The 20,403-nt window shown below is 32.3% G+C and overlaps 2 protein-coding genes across 2 annotated transcripts; one reads left to right on the top strand and one right to left on the bottom strand.

The window, feature by feature from the left end:
- The first annotated feature begins 16,074 nt into the window (after positions 1-16,074).
- LOC124920862 (purple acid phosphatase 18-like) lies at positions 16,075-17,740 on the top strand. The gene is made up of 4 exons (XM_047461430.1): positions 16,075-16,282; positions 16,351-17,217; positions 17,310-17,398; positions 17,475-17,740. The coding sequence occupies exons 1-4, from the start codon at positions 16,142-16,144 to the stop codon at positions 17,689-17,691; spliced, it is 1,314 nt and encodes a 437-aa protein (XP_047317386.1). The 5' UTR covers positions 16,075-16,141; the 3' UTR covers positions 17,692-17,740.
- A 1,906-nt stretch (positions 17,741-19,646) lies between these two features.
- On the bottom strand, positions 19,647-20,225 carry LOC124925254 (probable E3 ubiquitin-protein ligase plr-1). Its single transcript, XM_047465228.1, has one exon. It carries the CDS (start codon positions 20,223-20,225, stop codon positions 19,647-19,649), a length of 579 nt encoding a protein of 192 aa, XP_047321184.1.
- Between the last annotated feature and the right edge of the window lie 178 nt (positions 20,226-20,403).

Raw genomic sequence — 20,403 nt, 5'->3', positions numbered from 1 at the left:
ATTTAGGGGAACAACACAAAAACAAAATATCTAAATATGAAGAAGACGAATGAGTAACAACATCTTCGCCTTAGTCTGTATTATCGTTGTCTAAAAATGAAACATAACAGATGTGCCATAGTTTGAAAATAGAGTTGAAAAAGTCATTTCAAAACAAAAGTAAATTTTTTGCACGCAATAGAACTTAGAAAAAATATATAATGTATATAGACTATAGAGTAATTTGTATATATTTTTAACACAAATTAACGGCTTATAACAATTTAAATGGTTTTAGGCATAGTTTTGAAACTCGTCTCGGCCCGCTAGTCAGACCGGTAAGCCTGATGAATCAGTCGTCAAACCGGGTTGAGTTGATGAAAAAATCGGAAATACAATAAACCTAGTTTAACCCGGCCAACCGCCGGTTGAACCGAATATCCGGCAAATCGGATTAACCCAATGGTTTTATCCTATTTTTTAAACTAAAATCACTTATTTTCTTTCTCACACTCTTAATTCCCCTCTCATGTTTTTTGGGTCCCATTGGATTTACCTATTTCTAGCTCAATGCGGGTAGATTACCAATTTCTAGTTTTAGACACTGAGAATGACAAACTCTTTCATTCACCTCAAGTTCCACATTTTACCTGAAGTAGTTGATTCTGCTTTTACCAGACTAAAAAACGATTTAATGTGGCATTATAAATCATAACTTAAACCTAATTTCTTTTCCAGATAAAAACATAGTTATCCAAAAATCAGAGGTTATAGTTTGATTTGAAGCTTTGTCCCTCACATAATTCAGTTCAGTCTTTTTTATTTCAATTTCTTTTAAGTTATTGTCATGATCACTTTCTTGTCAAAATTTGGCTTATTTTGAGTATCATACTTCATATAGTTGATGACAGTAATTTGATATTATTTTGAGGTTCATACTTCATATAGTGATTATTAGGTCTCTAAATTATATTTTTATGTGTAGTTTGATCATGAATTTTGTTGGAGAAACACCAACTACTTCAAGTGTACAATCTTAAATTTCTGTAAGAGAAAAAATCGATCTTACATGGGCTCATTATAGAGAAGACTCAGTAATTAACAAGAATGAAAAAAGACTCATCTATCTCTATTGCGGAAAATTAATAAAGGGTGGAGATATTAATCGGTTTAAACAACATATCGCGGGTGTCAAAGAGGAGATTCCAGCTTGTACTAAAGTTAGTGCACAAGTGAGATATGAAATGCAAAATTTTCTAGAAGTTAAAAAGAAAAGATTCATGCACGAAACAAGTGAGCACCAAAAACAAAATTGGAGAGATGAAGAGAATGAAATGTATATGCAAGTTGGAGTAGAAAAAATTGACAATATAACCTCTGAATCCAAAGATGATAGCCACCATGTTTATGCCAATAACTATTCCGGGAGCACAACTAACTTTCAAAAGTGTTGCAAAAGAAAATGTTGATTTAGCTATTTTGAATTGAATGATTGATGCATCAATTCCTTTTAATGCTATAAATTTTGCATATTATCAGTCGATGTTTGACGCAGCTGGCTCTTTTGGAGCTGGTTACAAAGCTCCTAAAGTTTATTACTTGCGCGGTTATTTGTTAAACAAAAATGTTAAGCAAGTTAAGAATTTTGTGGATAATTTTTGCGTCACTTGGAAAGAAACGGTCACTTGGAAAGAAACGGATGCACTATTATGGCAGATGGTTGGATAGATCGAGGACTCTTATCCATTTTAATCTCTACTTTGACTATCAGTATAAACAATTTAATGAATTTTTTTTATTTTTGTATTATTATATGAAATTCATTGACTGAATCAGTAACCTAGTCCTTTCACTGGGTTTCAAAACTATGGTTTTAGGTGCACTGCACATCCAAATAAAAATAAATATTAAAAAAATAATTTAAAACAAGATCAAGTAAGTAAAGATATTTTAATTTGTTAGTATGCAAACAAGAATTAGTTACTAGTACTATTAGAAAATCGGCTTGTGATTTTAGTTAGAAAACAAGATACTTTTAAACAAGCCTATTTTTATTTGAGACAAATTATTTTTATAAAATTAAATTATAATAAAATTTTAATTTGAAATTAATACGATTATATCCAACATTGATAAATAAGATCTCTATTTAATTTATGTAATGAAAGGCTACCCATGTAATGTGTGGAAGACTCCTAAAATGATTACCTAATTAAACTTTGTAAATAAATCAACAAAATGATAAAGAAGAAAACAAATATCAGTGAAAAATAAAATTGAAGAGAAAAATGTACAATATCAAGAAAAAAATGTCTCGAATCTACGTTAACAAAAATAAAGACAATTTCCAAAACCACAAAAGCAATATTTCATATATCATCGAGGAAGAAGAACATTCTATGAAAGCGTGCTCAGTTGTTCACGGCGAACAGTAACCACACCTTCAACAAAAAGCAGACAACAAAGTCACCCCTCTTTGTCGAGAATCCATTGCTTTTTGGTCTCAATATCCCAACAAACACCAACTCCATATCCAAATTCGTCAACATATGCCTACAACCACGTTTTGCACAGATGAACATAGGACATGCATCCTCATAGTGAAACAAACCTGTTTATTTTTTAAATGATCTGAAATTACTTTCACTAATCCACAATTTTGTGAATTCGTATATCAGCATTGAAAACAAGGTAATAAAAACATTACATCCCTATAAGTTAAAACAACATCAAAATGATCAACTAGCACTCAAAACTCTACAACAAAGTTGAGCTTACACTGCGCAGTGGTTACCTTGTTGGTCGAGCTTACACTGCGCAGTGGTTACCTTGTTGGTCGATCATGAAATTAGAAAACCTTGGTGTACTCTTCTCATGATCACATGACTTTAATAGCATGATACAACCTAAATAAAAATTATAAGGGTGATGAAAATAATGCATACATTATAGATGATCCAAAAGATACAACAATGTTGATAAATTCATGTCATCAGTATTTCAACTATATAAGTATATAACCAATCTAAAACAAGTTCATCAGAAATCAACAATTACCAGCATTATCTGCAAAATAAAGTCTAATTTGTCTTACTATTGCGGTGCTGCCCATTTGGAATATCCAGCATTGTTGTTCCCAACCGAAGGCAATGGAATCCTTGGTCTGGTGTATTCAGCAAAGATAACCCATTCATCCAAGAACTAATCATTCGACAAATATTGGATTATTATTATCAATTCAAAGCATTTTCATCTAAATCGCAATCTGAATAAAATATATGTATTAGTAAACGCTAATCTTGTTGGGAAATCGCAATGGGAATAGGGGGCTTAGAAAAAAATGAAAGTAACTAGAACTGTTTATTACATTTCTAATTTAGCAATGTATGTTTGAGAGTGTCAAACATTCTAATAGTCATTTAATTTGGATGAAGCATATATGACCAAACACATTAAAAAAAGTGACTGTCCCAATTAGGAGCAACCAATGGGCTGACAGGGCTTGGGCAGCACCGGCCCGTTATCCTTCCACTGCAAAGAGAGGGAGGTAATCGCTGCTCTGTGAAACCAGCCTGGCGCTGTGCCCTCCGCTCTAAAGAAACAAAGACCTGAGCCTTCGCCCAGATCTGCGGTCCTAACTCATCGATTGGAACGGGCGGGCCAGCAATTAGCAACCCAGAACCCCACCCAATTGATTGAACCCATTATCCAGACACATTATTGCCCCAACTTAGGTTACAGGCCCATGTTACTGAGCCCGGCGATTTAAAGTTTCATTCTAATCAATTATATTCAAAACATCACCTTTATAATCTAGCAATGTGGGAATAATGTCCTCCCTCCTTACCTTCTTCTACCTTTGCTAATTTACCATACATATCTATTATAAAGTATGAAATTCAAAGAGGTAAGGCATCCACTCCCCCATCTTCGTCCTTTATGTCCAGCATCCTTTGCCTTCTGGTCTCAATATATCAGCAAACACCAAATTCATATCAACATTCGCTAATCTTCAGAAAAATGAATAAAGTGAAAAGATATGTATTCTTAAACGCCAATCTTAGATGAAACTTGGTCATATATGCTTTTGACAATCAGAAAACATATATAGGCTATCAATTGAATCAACCAAAATTATCAAATCCAAATCCAAAATGAGAGACTGTAATAATAGATGGATAGCTACTAATGCATTGCTTCTTTGTTAATTAATTTGTTGGGATTGAAGGCAGATAAAAATGGTATCTCTGTACAGATTATTATTATTATTACACAAACAAACAAAAGGAAGCATTAATTAATGTTATAGACTGATAAATCTTTGCAAGACTATAGATGGAAATTATGATAGAGATATAACCATCTGGATTTATTCCATGAATGGAGAGTTGGAACTTATGAAGCACAGGTTTAAAATGGATCGATGTTAACCTGTCACAGTTTTGCCATAATCCAATAAAAGTAAGATGTACACAAAAAGAGGAAGAAAAAACAAAATACCATGAGTCGTAGTCTCCAAATACTCGAGAACACGGTACTCTAAACCCTAAGCAACCTCCTCAGTAACTAAGAATCTTCATTCAAGTTCACAGAATAATAACGAAACTTCCTTTATCTGTCGCATGATCGATCGATGGTGGAAACACCGTTGCTTCCCTCACCGTCATCGATGGGTTAGTTCCTAGAGGAGACAGGCTTGAAAGTCTTACTTAAGATAGATAGACTTTCATTCATTTTGAGCGGTTACATATGATTGCTCACATCTTACAAAATCTTTAATTTCATCAAATACATTTCAATATCTTTTTATTTTTTAAATTATTTAATCACTACCTTAAATCATAATATATAATATAGCAATTTCATAATAATAATAATAATAATAATAATTTAGACCTCATTTTTTTACCAAATTTTTACTAAATCAAATTTTCAATCAATCACTCATTTCATTAACCAAAATACAAAAATACCTTCTAATTTAAATTATTATTTTATATTTTATTTATATATATATCAATATTATTTAAGTCTTTTACTAAAAATAATTATTAACTACTCAAAATCATCCCCCATCATTTACTTTGTTTTTTTAAAAACTCATAACCATAAGACCTTAGTATTGTAACTAAAACATGATAGTTAAAAAAAAAAACAAACAAAACATAGGTGGGGGAGAAGATTAAGAAAGACAAATGATTGTGGTAGTGTTTCTCTGGTAAGTTTTATGAACATTGTTTGTCTCCACAGAAAAAAAATTCAGTGTTGGTGGTGAGTATTATAAATAGGGGCGTAACTGGTTCGGTTTGGTCGATTTTCATTGATAATTTCATCCCAACTGTTGGTGTCGGTTTTTTAAAATCTTCATTCGTCGGTTGGCGGTTAAAGGTTAATTCGATTATAAAATCGGTTCGATCGATTTATCAGTTTAATGGTTTGAAAAATTACAAATATAATGAATGAAAAAATTAGTTGAAATTTATAATATATAATATAATAAACTAAACTGAAGAAGAATAAAAAACTAATTAAGTTTTATAATAAAATTCTAATAAATTAAGTATTAAAATAATTATTCAACTTAAACGAAAATATTTTAGAATATTAATAATCATAGTTATGAATTAAAAGAGAATTAGTATGACACTTTACAATCATAACTCCGCTTAGTTTCAAAACGCGACTTTTTGGTCTAGTAAGCCAACTCTTATCACTTGACTACGATTTGTTATTAATTATATTCAACACTTTATGTATACAAGAGACAAATGTAATTTTCAACGATTATCATATGCATAAATCGCATTAGTGTACAATGGAAAAACATATATCTTTTCATATAAAAAAATTGTACTACAACTTCCTTCTCATCATCAAAATGGCAAAGGGTGGATTCGGGACCGAACTCATGTATGTTTTTAGAAACAATATAACACATTATTTGTCAATAGTTGTATTCAACACTTGCATATATGATGTTCGTTGCATTCTTTTTAATAAAAAGTTGACACTAAAGTATAATTCGACGGATGTATTGATTGAAAATAATCAATTTAATATGACTGAATTTAACATTTTTTAAAACCAACTCAATCCTACATTATGGTGTTACAAAAAGGATTATGCTCATGAGGGTTTCTCTATCTAACTCTAGACATTAAAGATAAATCATCAATTTTAAGAAAAAATGCAAATACAAACTCATGAACACCATAATTATTTTATTCTTCAAAGTTTTATTACTAACATCACTCTCACAATTCAAACCACAATTTCATCAATCCCTCAAATTCGCAGCCCTTCAAAGAATCATTATTAACATCATTCTTGATTCAAACCACAATTTACTTCAAGGACCATAATATCTTATCATTCAAAGATTTATTATTCACATCACCTCACAATTCAAACCACAATTTCATAAATTCCTCATATTCGCATCCCTTCAAAGATTCATTACTAACACCACTCTTGATTCAAACCATAATTTTCCTCAAATTCGCACCCAATTCTATCAATCATCATTGTTCATCCCTCTAATAGGGTAGACCCTAGGGTAAGCTCAACAAGACCTCGGGCTAGGCAGGCCCGACCAGAGGGTAATACAACCAATGCAATTGCATAGGGCCCCCCATTTTTTAGGGGTCCTAAATTTTAATTTTTTAATATATAATATTATTAATTATATATTATAAAATATATATTTTACTGTATAATATTATATTTATTAAGCTAACTTTTTCTCTCTTTATATAATATTATATTTATTTCTTTGACGGGCAGCAACAAATGCATGTGTACAAGGAAGACCGGAGACTTCAAATACCCTACAAGTGCAGTTCTTGTCCTTCAAATTGACTTTAAAATGTGCCTCATTATCATGCACATATAACTCGAATCGGTTAAGGGATGATACGGTATAGAATCTGGCCTTCTCAAAACCATCACATAATAACTTTTTATACGTTGGAGATAAAAATTCTTGGTGGTTGGACGCTTTTTCTCTTTTATTTCATTAAACCATACTTGTAATGTTGTTCTTAAAGACTCAGTCATTGCTGAAATTGGATACTTTCTGGATTCTCTGCACTGACTATTAAAACTCTCTGTATAATTGCTTGTGAGTTGATTGAATCGCTTACTAGGGAAATATGCTCTACTCCATCTTTGAAACCCAATTTCTTCCAAATAGGCAGCAATCCTATGATCTTTAACCCTGATCTTGTCAAAAAACCGATTAAAGTGGGGGATAGTGTACGCACGAGAAGCCATATCAAACTCCACATGACAATTATCAGTTTTGAATTTGGTCATAATATTCATCTTTATGTGATATGTGCACGCACCGTGGTGTGCTTCTGGAAAAACAGCACACAAGGCATTGGCGATGCTTGGGTGTCTATCGGATACGAAGACGAGATCATCAACTAATCCAATTGCTTCTCTAAGTTTTTGCATAAAATAAGTCCAGGAGTTATTATTCTCTGAATCAACAACGCCGAATGCAACAGGATACAGTTGCTCATTGGCATCCAATGCAACGACCACCAATAGTTGACCTCCCACATTGTGCTTGAAAAAACTGACATCAACACACAATACGGGACGACAAAAGGCTTTGAAACCCCTAATTGAGAAGCCTAGAGACATGAACATATACTTGAAGTGGCTGAGCTCGTCTGTCTGGATATCTGTTATGGTACCCGGATTATTCTTCTCCAACATGTATAAGTATGAAGATAATTTTCCATAGGAATCCTCTATCGTTCCTCGCACCGCCATTAAAGCCATTTCCCTTGCCCTCCAAGCCTTATTATAAGTCAAAAACATTCCATAAGCTGACTGCATGTCTTCAATTATTTTCTTAGGCAAGTGGTTATGGTGATGGTCCATGTACTTACCCTTCATGCACTGCCCAATAACCCATGCCAATGTTTGCATTTTTTCGAGACTTTTTCACTTTGAATTCAAAATGATAAGTCATCGCATATTTATATAGCGTCAGTTGAAGTTCTTTTTTAGTATCAAATAACGCACCGACTTCCAATACGGTTTCACTAGTCAATGCCAATGCAAATGAAGGGTCTGTCGGTGATACGTTTGTCGGTGATACGTATGTCGGGTCTGTCGATTGTGTACCCATTGATGGTCTTGCACTAGATGGTGTACCCATTGACGCTCTTGCACTAGATGGTGTACCCATTGACCCGCTTGCACTATATGGTGTACCCATTGACGCTCTTGCACTAGATGGTGTAGGTATTGATGATCGGTGCGGCGTGCGTGCAATTGCTGGTGCAGGACTAGTAGTAGCTTGAAAGTCACTAACCCGTTCATAATTAAAGTCAATAACCCGTTCATAATTAATCAGTTCATGATGAGCCCGTTCATCTTCTTCTCCTCCTCCTTCATTTTCACTTTCAAATAAAATCTGTTGAGAAATAACTCGAGAAACAACACCAGGTATAGTTTTTTTAGTAAGTAATGGTAGTGTACTATCTTGACTTGGGTACTTCTCTACTAATGAGACACAAAGTGGTGATGAATGTGACGAACTTCGACCCGAAATCAACCGTGATAAATAGATGCCCACATATTTATCTCCCTCAATAACAACAGGGGGAAGTTTTGCAGAAGGATCATACATGACTTCAATCACTAAATTGTAGACTTTTCCATGTTAATCGTCTCATAGATTATATCAACTAATTCAGCAATTGTAGTACATTGGAGTATATCCATAGTTTTGCATGATTTTGCAGAGAAAGACCTGGTACCATCGGCTGCAATTTTCCACTCTCCAATGTACACAACAAATACGTCAGCAAAAATACTTCAGCTGCAATTGAAAAAATGATACTATCAATCGAGAGACACCATAACAATGAAATGCAAGTAATAACTAAAAATGGTCTGAGGTGCGTTACACAGATGCGTAATGCAACTGCGTGACGCAACTGCATGACGCAACTGCATGACGCACCCGGATTCCGCCGCAACGGTGGCATTCACCTACTCAATCCCTAATCCCTAAACCTTAACAAACAATGCGTCGAAAGAGAGAAATAAAGGAAGGAGGAAGAATACTAGTAGCAACGGACATCTCCTTCGTTGGGATTCCCCCGTCTTCGTCGGGGGTGGTCTTTTTAGAGAGAAAGAGGAGAATGGGAAGTGAAGAAAGAGAACAAGAAAGAAAGAAATGAAAAGAAATGGGAAGAACTATAATTTTTTTAATTATATAGTAAGGGCATTTTGGACTTTTCACAATGCCCTCGGGTGCGTCACGCAACTGGAGGATGCGTGACGCAATAAGGGCATTTTCGTTAGAAAAAAAGGGGGATACCATCGATATTTAAATTATCCGCCATCACTTTCCGCATTTCACCCTGTTTTTAGGGTCATTTGCTCAAATTTCCCAACTTTTTCCTCTTTTCTTCATTGCCATTGCCAGAGAGTAATGCAACCAATGTAATTGTATAGGACCCCATTTTTTAGGGTCCTAAATTTTAATTTTTTAATATATAATATTATTAATTATATATTATAAAATATATATTTTATTATATAATATTATATTTATTTCATTATAATACGCTTAAATTTTTATATATATAATTTATATTCTAACTTTTTCTTATTTTCTTTCTCAATATTACTTATTTATCTCTATATTCTATATAATATATTAATTTTTTTTCTCTCCATATTATATCTAATATAATAATATATTAAAATAATTTATCTCTCCATAACTCTTTTATCTTTTATATTACTAAACCTAACTATATTGTAACGATTTTCCATCTTCAATATTTATTTTATTTTATCATAAATTCAACCATAACCTAATTTTAAAATATTTATCATTTTTTTTATTAAAGAAACATCATACATAATAATATATCACAAATATTATTAAAGTAGATTTCAAAATCACCAAAAACATATCAAATATTTATAAAACCACAATTATTATTTTTTTAATGAATGATATAGTTAATTATATATTTTATTTATATATTTAATATATTTTTGATAAAATATACAACTATTATATGAGAAATGATTAGGTGAGGGAATTTGAGTGTCCCAAAATTTATTTTAAATTTTGAGTGCCCAAAAATTTAAATTTGCATTAGGCCTCCCAACAGGACGGCCCTGAGGCTAGGGCAACCCACTCCCAATGCAGCTCATTTATTAAAAATAGTAAGATATTTTATTAAATTTGTTAAAATTTTAAAGATAAAGTGTTTAACTTAGTGGTTGAAGATAAGAATATAAAACTTTTATTTGGTCACGGGCTTAAATCTCACCAAAAGCTATTTTTTTATCAAAATTTTAAAATAGACCAAGAGTAACAACAAAAATATCGATATTTTTTCTACAGGAGGCTGGGGCAACTCAAAATTCGGGAAAACTCTCGCATATATCATTATATTTTATTCTTAAAGGATTCATCACCCTCAAATTCGCACCCACACATTAATTCCCTTCATTCACACTCAAATATACCACCATCATTGTCATTTTAATTTTTATAATATTTATTTTAAAATTTGTAAAATTATAATTTTCATAATATTGAAAAAAAATCATTAATAATTTTATTGATATATTAAAAATAAAATTTTGGTTTGAAATGAACTATTTTAATATATATATATATATATATATTTATAATTGTTACGCTTAATCCTATATTCTCGTATTGTCAATAAAAATATCAAAATACTTTTATCACACAACATAATTATTTGAAATACTTTCATCATCATTTCCTCTTCTTTATAACATTTAACTACATTATTTTCTAGACACTGAAAGGTTAAGCTATGAAAAATAAGTGAATAAACTATATTAGTACGATAGAGTAGGAATTTGAGAGAGAAAATAATAAAGAAAGAAAAAATAATAAAAGGTGAGTAGAGGAAAAAAATAAAAAATTTGTTAATTTTTGAGTGAATAAGATTATTATTATTAATTCATTATCAAATTCCATCTCTTAAATTCCATATTTCAAATAATTTATCTATTATTATTATTATTATTATTATTATTATTATTATTATCCAAAATAATAATTATCAACCCACGAAAGAAAATAAATACACTGTTGTTTATTTACCTTCAGACTCTATTCATCTATTCACATCTAAATTAATTTTTTACTATCACCTAATATATTGAAAAATTAAATATAATTTTCTTATACAATTTAAATATATTTATAATACGCTAATTATATATTCTTATAAATGTATTCATCAAAATTTATTATATTATTATTCTTTATTAAATATTTTTGAATAACACCATTATAGTGCATCTAATGGTGTTGAACAAAATACTATTTTTATTTTTCATTTAACTGTTAAATATTCTATTATAGGAAAATCATATAATAATTTGTATTATAATTTTTTTTCAGCTTATTTACGAAATTATCATTGCATATAGTTTTTCAATTAATTAATTAATTTATTTTTCATTTATTTTGTTATGACCGTTAGAATTTCTCAATCCCCAAAACCAACTATTATTTATTATATTATCAATAAAATTATAGTAATTAGCATGTAATCCGTGCATTACTCGATATAAAAAATTAAGTTAAAAATGTGACTTTATAATTTAACTCAATATTTTTTTTATCTAATTATTAAAAAATATGACAAAACTTACATTTCTCCACTCTTTTATCTAAAATTGTTTTGACTTTATAATTTAACTCAATATTTTTTTTAATCTAATTATTAAAAAAATATGACAAAACTTACATTTATCCACTCGTTTTATTTAAAATTATTTTGTTATTTTTTTTAAACCTACCCCAAATCATATAATTTGAAAACATTCATTAGGTGAAAATAAAAACAATTTCAATAAAACAAATCTTCAAACATTAAACATTGAATTTTGGATCAAATTATCATACTAGGTCTAATATTCCTTATTATTATATACTTATTTGAAAAAAATAAAATATTAAAAAAATCATCTAACCATGTCATTTAAGTTTTTATATTTTTTATATCTATAATGATTATAATTATTTAATAACCAAATTTGAGAGTGCATTCTTAAACATTCAATTACACCTTTAGATATAAACCCTTAGGTTTTTTATCACTAATGTTTGTGTTACTCAAGCCGATATTTCCTTAATGGAGGAACCCTTAGGTTTTCTCATCAATATTTGCGTTACTCAAGCCGACAAATCCTTAGGTTTTCTCAAGTCAACATTCTCGATTCCGCTTCATCTACTAATGTTTGCGCACTAACATATAATAATGCTACACCGCTTATAATTGTTGAAATAATTATATAATTTTTTGTATGTATATATATTTTGTAAATAGATTTTGAATAATTATATAAATTATCTATCGGGGTATAATATTACTTATTATATACTTATTCTCAATAATCTTCTTCTCTTCCTTTTCCTTATTCTCAACAATCTTTTCCTTCTCCTTCTCCTTCTCCTTCTCCTTCTCCTTCTCCTTCTCCTTCTCCTTCTCCTTCTCTTTAGTCTTCTTCTTCTCCACATTATTCTCCTTCTACTCCTCAATCTTCTCTTTTTCTTCCCCAGTCTTCTCCTTCTCCTCCTCAGTCTCCTTCTCCACCTCATCATTCTTCTCCTCCACCTCATCATTCTTCTCCTCTGGGCCATCAAAATTCAATTTGTGAGGGAGACAAAATGGAATTTAATCTTGAGGCGTGGGACACAAATCCTCTTCCTCTTCATTCTCCTCGTCCTGCACAATCAAAAAATTAGATTAATATACATTGTGGAGCATGGTGCGTTGGGCACAAATCTATCTCTTCTTCTTCATCCTCCTCCTCCTCCTCCTCGTCCTACATAATCAAAAATGAGATTAATATACATTTTGCGAGGTGTGGTGCGTGGGGCGTGGTAGGGTGCATGGGGCATGGTGTGGTGCGTGGTGGGGTGGGTGGGGCGTGGTGGGGTGCATGGGACATGGTGTGGTGCGTAAATATACATTGGCTGCCATCTCCGCCTTCCTCATCTTGGCCAACTTCTTCTTCTTGGCCAACTCAGTGGCCAACTCAGCCGCCTTCCTTCTCTTGGCCAACTCCATCAGCCTCTCCTTCCTCTCCTCCTTCTTTCTCTTCATCTCTTCATCCTCCTTCCTCTTCTTCATCTCATTCTTCTTCATATCCTCTTCTTCATCTCTGCATCTTCTTCATCTCCTCAACCTGCTTCCTCTTCTTCATCTCCTGCCTCTTTTTCTCCTTCTCCTTCTCAGTATCAAGTGCAGTACCTTTCCTTTTCTTCTCCTCCACCATTTTTTTGTTCCTTTATTTCCCACTAATAATGTGATTATAAGATGTTGATTCTCCTTGATGAGTTTGATTTCAGTTTTAATATCATTTACGTCCTTTGTCAGCTCATCAAGTTTGGTATCAGTCTGGACTTGAGAGACGCGATTGGGTGCACTAGATGTAGAATTGTCTTGATTAGTTTGAGGAGTCGTCGTAAAAGGGACTTGCTGAGAGCTGTCTTGGCTAGTTTCATCGTTAACTTCAGGGTTGGGGAGCTGGGGACTAATAAGTCTCCTCTTCTTGGCCGGCGGTTTGGGTGTCCTTTCATCTTTTTCATCTTCTTCACAACCTTCAATCTTTCTCTTCCTCCCATCCAATTCAAAGAATTCATTATAAATGTTGCCTCTAATATCTTCAAATTCATCCCCAAAGTACTTCCTCTTCTCCTTCTCAGACTCATCAATTTTGCTGAGAACATTGCACTTCTAGAGGGCAGTGAATACCTCCTATAGGGAATAATTTTTGTAGGATGTATAGAGCACTATTCTTGGGCTTGTAGGATCTTGCCGTGTCCTTTCATCAAATTTGGGGACACATGTATTGATAAGCTCATAGGTCAACACTTGGAAGGCTAGTGCGAACCCATGTAAAGCATAAACGACATCACATACGCTTTTCTTGTTTTAGGTTTTCTTCTTGGCGAGATTTAACCCCCAGAGATGTTTCATATCTTTGTCAATACCTTGCAATTGTCGCTCTGAAGGACACCTTTCCCCATGGAAATTGGAGGAACATCTCCATGTCCTCCACCATGCGAAAGATTCTGAAACTTACCTTCCTCCTATTATCTGCTGCGAACAGATACTGGTAAATGAGGAATATGAGCCCCATCTTCCATGAATCCTCCTTATTAGAGCATTCGACGAAAATGGATTCAACCTCTTTCAGTCTAACGTCCATTTTACCCTTAAAATATTTGCGGACAAGGGGTGAACATTCTTCTACCTCCATATTTTCCACCAAAGAAAATCTGTCAAAGTTGAGGCCTGTCACCAAAACATAATCTTTCATTCCCCAGCAGACCTCCTCACCATTGACCAAGAACCTTATCTCCTTCGAATTTGAGCTGATTTTCCTGATAAGCATCTAATGGAGTATGGTTCCTGAAAAAAAATAATGTCGGGGCTTTGAATAGATATTGTAATTGGGTCTGCAAAGCCCTATCCAAAAGATCATGGTGAGTAAACCTCTCCTTTATCTTTGCTAAGCTGGTGCCGGTGGATTTCCATGAAAAACGACCAGTAAAATCATTAATAATGGTTTTGGTTGGTGCCATCTACAAAAACAGTAAAAACATATACACAATGTTAGACGCAAACCAGGAAAATTGCATTTGCGTACGTACCATGCAATGCATTTGCGTACCACGCAATTGAGTTGAGTACCACACAATTTAATTGCGTACCACATAATTGAGTTGGCGTACCACGCAATTAAGTTGGCGTACCACACAATTGAGTTGGCGTACCACGAAATTCAATTGCGTACCCACGAGAAAATGTTCACAAACCATTCAGATTAAGGAAAGACTATACATTTCTCAAAGCATTTCAAACCAAAATAATAGAACTCACTAAAGCCTAAACCCTAAACAAAAATCTTAAAACCCTAAAATCTTTCATACTCAGCATGCAAGAGAGGGATGAGTAGTCGAACTAACCTCAGAAATACTGGGCGAACGTCAGGGAGACGGGCTCAGTGTTCGGGGCTTGGCGATCGTTGGGGAGTCGGGCTGGAAGCGTTTGGCGATCGTCGGGTAATCGGGCTCGAGGGGTAAGCGTCCAACGATCATCGGAGAGTCGGGATGGAAGCGTCTTGGCGGTCGTCGGGGATGATTGTAGTTGGGGGAGTCGGGGCGTGGGAGTCTGGGGGAAGAGGAACTGTCGCGGGGAAGAGAGGGGAAAGAAAACGGGACCGAGAAATGGGGGGAAAAGAAAAAAGGAATAAAAAAAATAAAAAATTAAGTAAGGGTAAAATTGTCCAAATTTTAAACAAAAGGTTATATTTAAAAATTCAAATTATCCGGATTAGTTTTGAGAATGAACCTTTTTAGGATCATTTTATCAAATTTCCCTTAAATAAGCTAAGATCATGTAAACATACATGAGATTACATGAGAATAAGTTAGATAAGTGGGCTGAGAATAAACAATCTAGACTCTAAATTTAAATTTAACCTGTTATATGTTATATTAAAATCATATAATAATTTTGTATTAGAGTAGTGTCTTCGTTTATTTATTAAATTATTACTGCATATAGTTTTTACAAGTGATTTTTTTTTTTATATTTATTTTCAAAATTAAATATTTATTAAAAAAATTCAGTGACTAATAAAAACATTATTTTGGTTTTCAAATATTATTTATAATATATATAATAATTTATATTAATTATATTTGATAAAATTAATACAATATTTCGAAATTATAATTTATTTTAAATAAGATTAATAATTATAATATATATATATATTTGATTTATAATTGTTAAATTAATCATAATTTTAAATCATTTTTTTTAAATAATAATTTTGTATAATTATAGATTTTTAGATAATAGTTTTATTTTAAAATTTGTTAATAAGATTAATAATTTTAATATATATATATATATGATATGGACTGAAATCATATGATTTGTCTCTTTCTCGCACTTTCTTAAAGTTGTTCTTTTCTACAATGTAAAAAGGTAGATGTCAACTCCGATAATCTTCCTTCCTATTTCCTCATCAACCCAACAAGAAATTATGATTTTTTTATTAAACGGGAACTATAGTTTACATAATAAATAATAAATTCACTTCTCCCCAAGCGATGGTAAAGTTGGCATATCTTATAGCAGAGTTCCTATTGATTGCAGCTGCTGCCATTGTAAACTGCGATTATGTCCGTCCTCAGCCCAGAAAGCTCCTGAACTTCCCCTTGAGCGGACATCCTTCTCCATACCCCCAACAGGTCTTCTTTTTTCTTCGATCTCTCTGGTTGTTGGGGGCACTCTCATATTTCTTTACAAAAATCTGCAGGTGCATATCTCGTTGGCAGGTGAAGCACACATCCGAGTGAGTTGGATAACAAAGAGTGAACATCATCAAGCTTCATCTATAGTTCAATACGGAACTTCCACAAATAATTACACCAGTGTAGCCCAAGGAGAAACCACTTCATACACTTATCTACTCTACAAATCAGGAAAGATTCATCATACTGTAATCGGCCCATTGAAACATGACACTATCTATTATTATAGATGTGGAGGATTAGGTTCCGAATTCAACTTTAAAACCCCTCCATCTAAATACCCATTAACTTTTGCTGTGGCCGGTGATTTAGGTCAGTCCGGTTGGACTAAAACAACACTTGAACACATCAAACATTGTGAGTACGATGTTTACCTTCTCCCTGGAGACTTGTCCTACGCCGATCATATTCAGTCTAGATGGGACACGTTTGGCAAGCTAGTTCAGCCTTTGGCTAGTTCGAGGCCTTGGATGGTAACAGAAGGTAACCATGAAAAGGAAAGTATTAAGTTAGTTGAAGATGGCTTTGTGTCGTATAATTCTAGATGGAAGATGCCGTTTGAGGAGAGTGGATCGAGTTCGAATCATTATTATTCGTTTGATGTTGCCGGAGTTCATGTTATCATGCTTAGCTGTTACACCATGTACGATACGTATTCTGATCAATACAGATGGCTGAAGACTGATCTCTTGAAAGTGGATAGAATGAAGAAAAGGCCTTGGCTGGTTGTAGTGTTTCATGTTCCATGGTATAACAGTAATTATGCTCATCATGGTGAAGGGGATAATATGATGACCACAATAGAACCGTTGTTATATGGTGCCAGTGTAGACATTGTTATTGCCGGCCACGTGCATGCTTATGAGCGCTCAGTATGTTTCGAGACCAGAATCAATCAATCAATCAAGGTGGTTTAATTCAGAATCGAATTTGAGATGTTTTATTTCTTTGGGTTATTTGGCAGGTACGTGTGTATAATGGAAGATTGAATCCTTGTGGTGCTGTCCATATTACAATTGGTGATGGTGGGAATAGAGAAGGTTTAGCATACAAGTATGTTGCTGCTGCTGGTGTTGGTTAAGTGTTTTTCTTTTTTCTTTCTTTCTATTATTAATGGCTTGAATTGCAGGTATGTAAAGCCACGGCCTGAATGGTCTGTTTTCAGAGAAGCAAGCTTCGGCCATGGCGAGCTGAGGATAGTCAACTCAACTCACGCATTTTGGAGTTGGCATAGAAATCAAGATGATGAATCCAAGATGTCAGATCAGACATGGATTACCTCTTTGTCTGGATTAGGAGGAGGATGTCTTAAGAACAACAAGAAGGAAGAACATGAAACAGAATGAATTTAATGACATATATATAATATATTAATAATGTTGTTGGATTTGATGAGATGATACATACACTAATCTACACTAATCTAGTCCAAATGAAATAATTAATTAATTTTACCGGTGGTCATTCTTCTTTGATCCTTGCAGTGTCTTTGATCTGTAATAGTTCGTCCAGCCCATGAACTATTAGACAATTATCTAAATTAACACATTCAATCAAAATAAATTAGAAGAGGGAGAAAATACAGGTGAAATTATGAACTAGTATTGAAGTAAAATTAGGAAGTTACAAAGTGTTTCCTAATGATTTTAATAGACACTAAGAAACTTACAATTGAATTGGAATAATAAGAGAAGGCTGTGTCGAAACTATCTCTCTAATGATCCTCATAATCCTCCTCTATCAACTTAGAGCCAATCCTATATTTATCCACCACTATGGATCGAGCAGTTATTCAACGGTTTCTAAAATCCAGTTAGTTAGAATCCGTCCGAGACTAGCTCGTCACATCGGTCGTGAGTCACAATCCGATCATTAAATTTGTGTTTTTTAAAGTTATAAACTTGGGGTAAAAAATGAGTGTCTACAATAACCATTTCTGAGAACATTTTAGAAAGTCAGTGGGTTAGAGAGTTAATCATTTTTCTTAAGTAACTACGAGCTCAATAATCTATTAGGTAACGTGAATGTATTATATTCTTTTTTTTTTCTCATGTCATGTTTTATTATTGTGTTTAATTTGTTCTTATTATTTTTAATATATATGAATCATTTAAAAAATGTTATTTTTTATTTATTTTTTGTTTAGTTTTTAATGAGGATTTTATCAAAATTGTTATTTGTATACTTTGTTTATATTTTATTCGTATTTAAAGTATTATAAATTGTAATATATGAGCGTTTATCTCACTCTAGAATGATAAAATATATATATATATATATATAACATTCCATAATTTCTTGATTTTAAATAAATTTATTAAGATACAAAATGTTTAACATAGTTCTGAAACTCATTATGAGTTAAGTAGTGAGTTTCATATAATAAAAAAATAATAATATAAAAATAATAAAAATCCATTAAATTGGATTATGCAAGGGACAAGGCTTTAAATTAAACTACAACCTCTTGTTTTTTTTTATAACTATGTTTTTATCTATATGTTTAAGTTATGGATTACAATGATACCTTAAATCGTATTTTTAGTCTGGTAAAAGCAGAATCAGCTGATTCAGGTAAGACGTGGAGTTTGATATAAATGAAAGAATTTGTCATTCTCAGTGTTTAGAACTAGAAATCAGTAATCTATCAACATGAAACTAAAAATAGGTAAATCCAATGGGAACTAAAAAATGGAGAGAGAGGAAATAAGAGAGTGATAAGTGAGAAATATATATATTTTTTTTTATAAAATATGATAAACCCGTTGGGTTAACCTGGGCTGCAAGATTTCTGATCCAACCCCAGGTTAATTAATTAAATTTTTGCATTTTCGATTTTTTATATCAACCCAACTCAGTTTAACGATCAGTTCACCGAGTTTGTCGATCTGACCGTTGGGTCGGGCCGAGTTTCAAAACTATGGTTTTTAATTAGTTGGAAAACTAATAATAAAAAAACCTATAAGAAAGGTTAAATGATTTTATTTTATTTCTCTTTCACTTAAAATGACAAATAATCACTTAAAATGACAAATAAATATAAGCATGAATAAACATAAAATAAGGCATTCTTACGTTAATGATTCATTATTGAAATCTATTTAGGAAAAAAATTGATAAAAATAAAATATAGACAAATCAACAAATTTGTTTATTTATTCTTAAATACAAAATATATATTTATTTTATTTTATAATTATATCCACATCTCACCTCAACACCCAAATAATTAGCATATTTTTAATTTTATATATAGATAACATAAAAAGAAGCTAAATTCTTGTATGATAGTGAGATATATTTAATACATATAAGACAATATAGGTTCACGACACAAAGGACAAGAATTGCTGATCTTCATCCAATTCTTAATACAATCACAATGAAATTGTTGTGAACAATGTAGCATTAAATTAATCTCATCTCCAACATTATAATTCTCCAAACAAATCGTGCACATATATTTCTCCTCCCTATCTGATGCCATTGATTTATTCTCATCCATGATCTTATCAATATCGTATTCTAGACGGATGTAGAATGAGAAGTAACACATGATCGAACACTCCCGTAAGATATTGTTAATCTTTTCACTTACTTTTTTCCTTTCATTTAACTGCACATCTGACTCTCGAAGCCATTTTTGAACATACGTCGCAATCTCATGCCTTTGAATGTTCTCCAAATATGTCCAAACTTCTGGGCCAATATCTTTCTCATCGATGATCATCGATTCACTTCCTGTTGAACGATTCCATTCTTCCTTAACAGTTATCATATGAAGAGAGATGCTATATGTGGGTAGTTCGTTAATTTTGAAGGTGTCGTCAAACTTGATGGTGACATAAACATGTTGAAAAGAACACTCAAATAACTCCATCATCAAATTTGATGTTACAAATTTGAAATTGTTAAAAGTGTATAAAAAAGGAGTGATGTTTATTTATATGCTAATAATTGACTAATTATATTATAAAAGTTTTTATGGAAAGGATTAGAAATAGGAATTAGTTTCCTATTTAATATAATATTCTTTTATTAATAAATTAGATTTTAGA

The sequence above is a fragment of the Impatiens glandulifera genome, chromosome 1 (genome assembly GCF_907164915.1).
Source record: "Impatiens glandulifera chromosome 1, dImpGla2.1, whole genome shotgun sequence".
Taxonomy (NCBI): Eukaryota; Viridiplantae; Streptophyta; class Magnoliopsida; order Ericales; family Balsaminaceae; genus Impatiens; species Impatiens glandulifera.
This window is presented reverse-complemented; position numbering and strand designations above follow the sequence as displayed.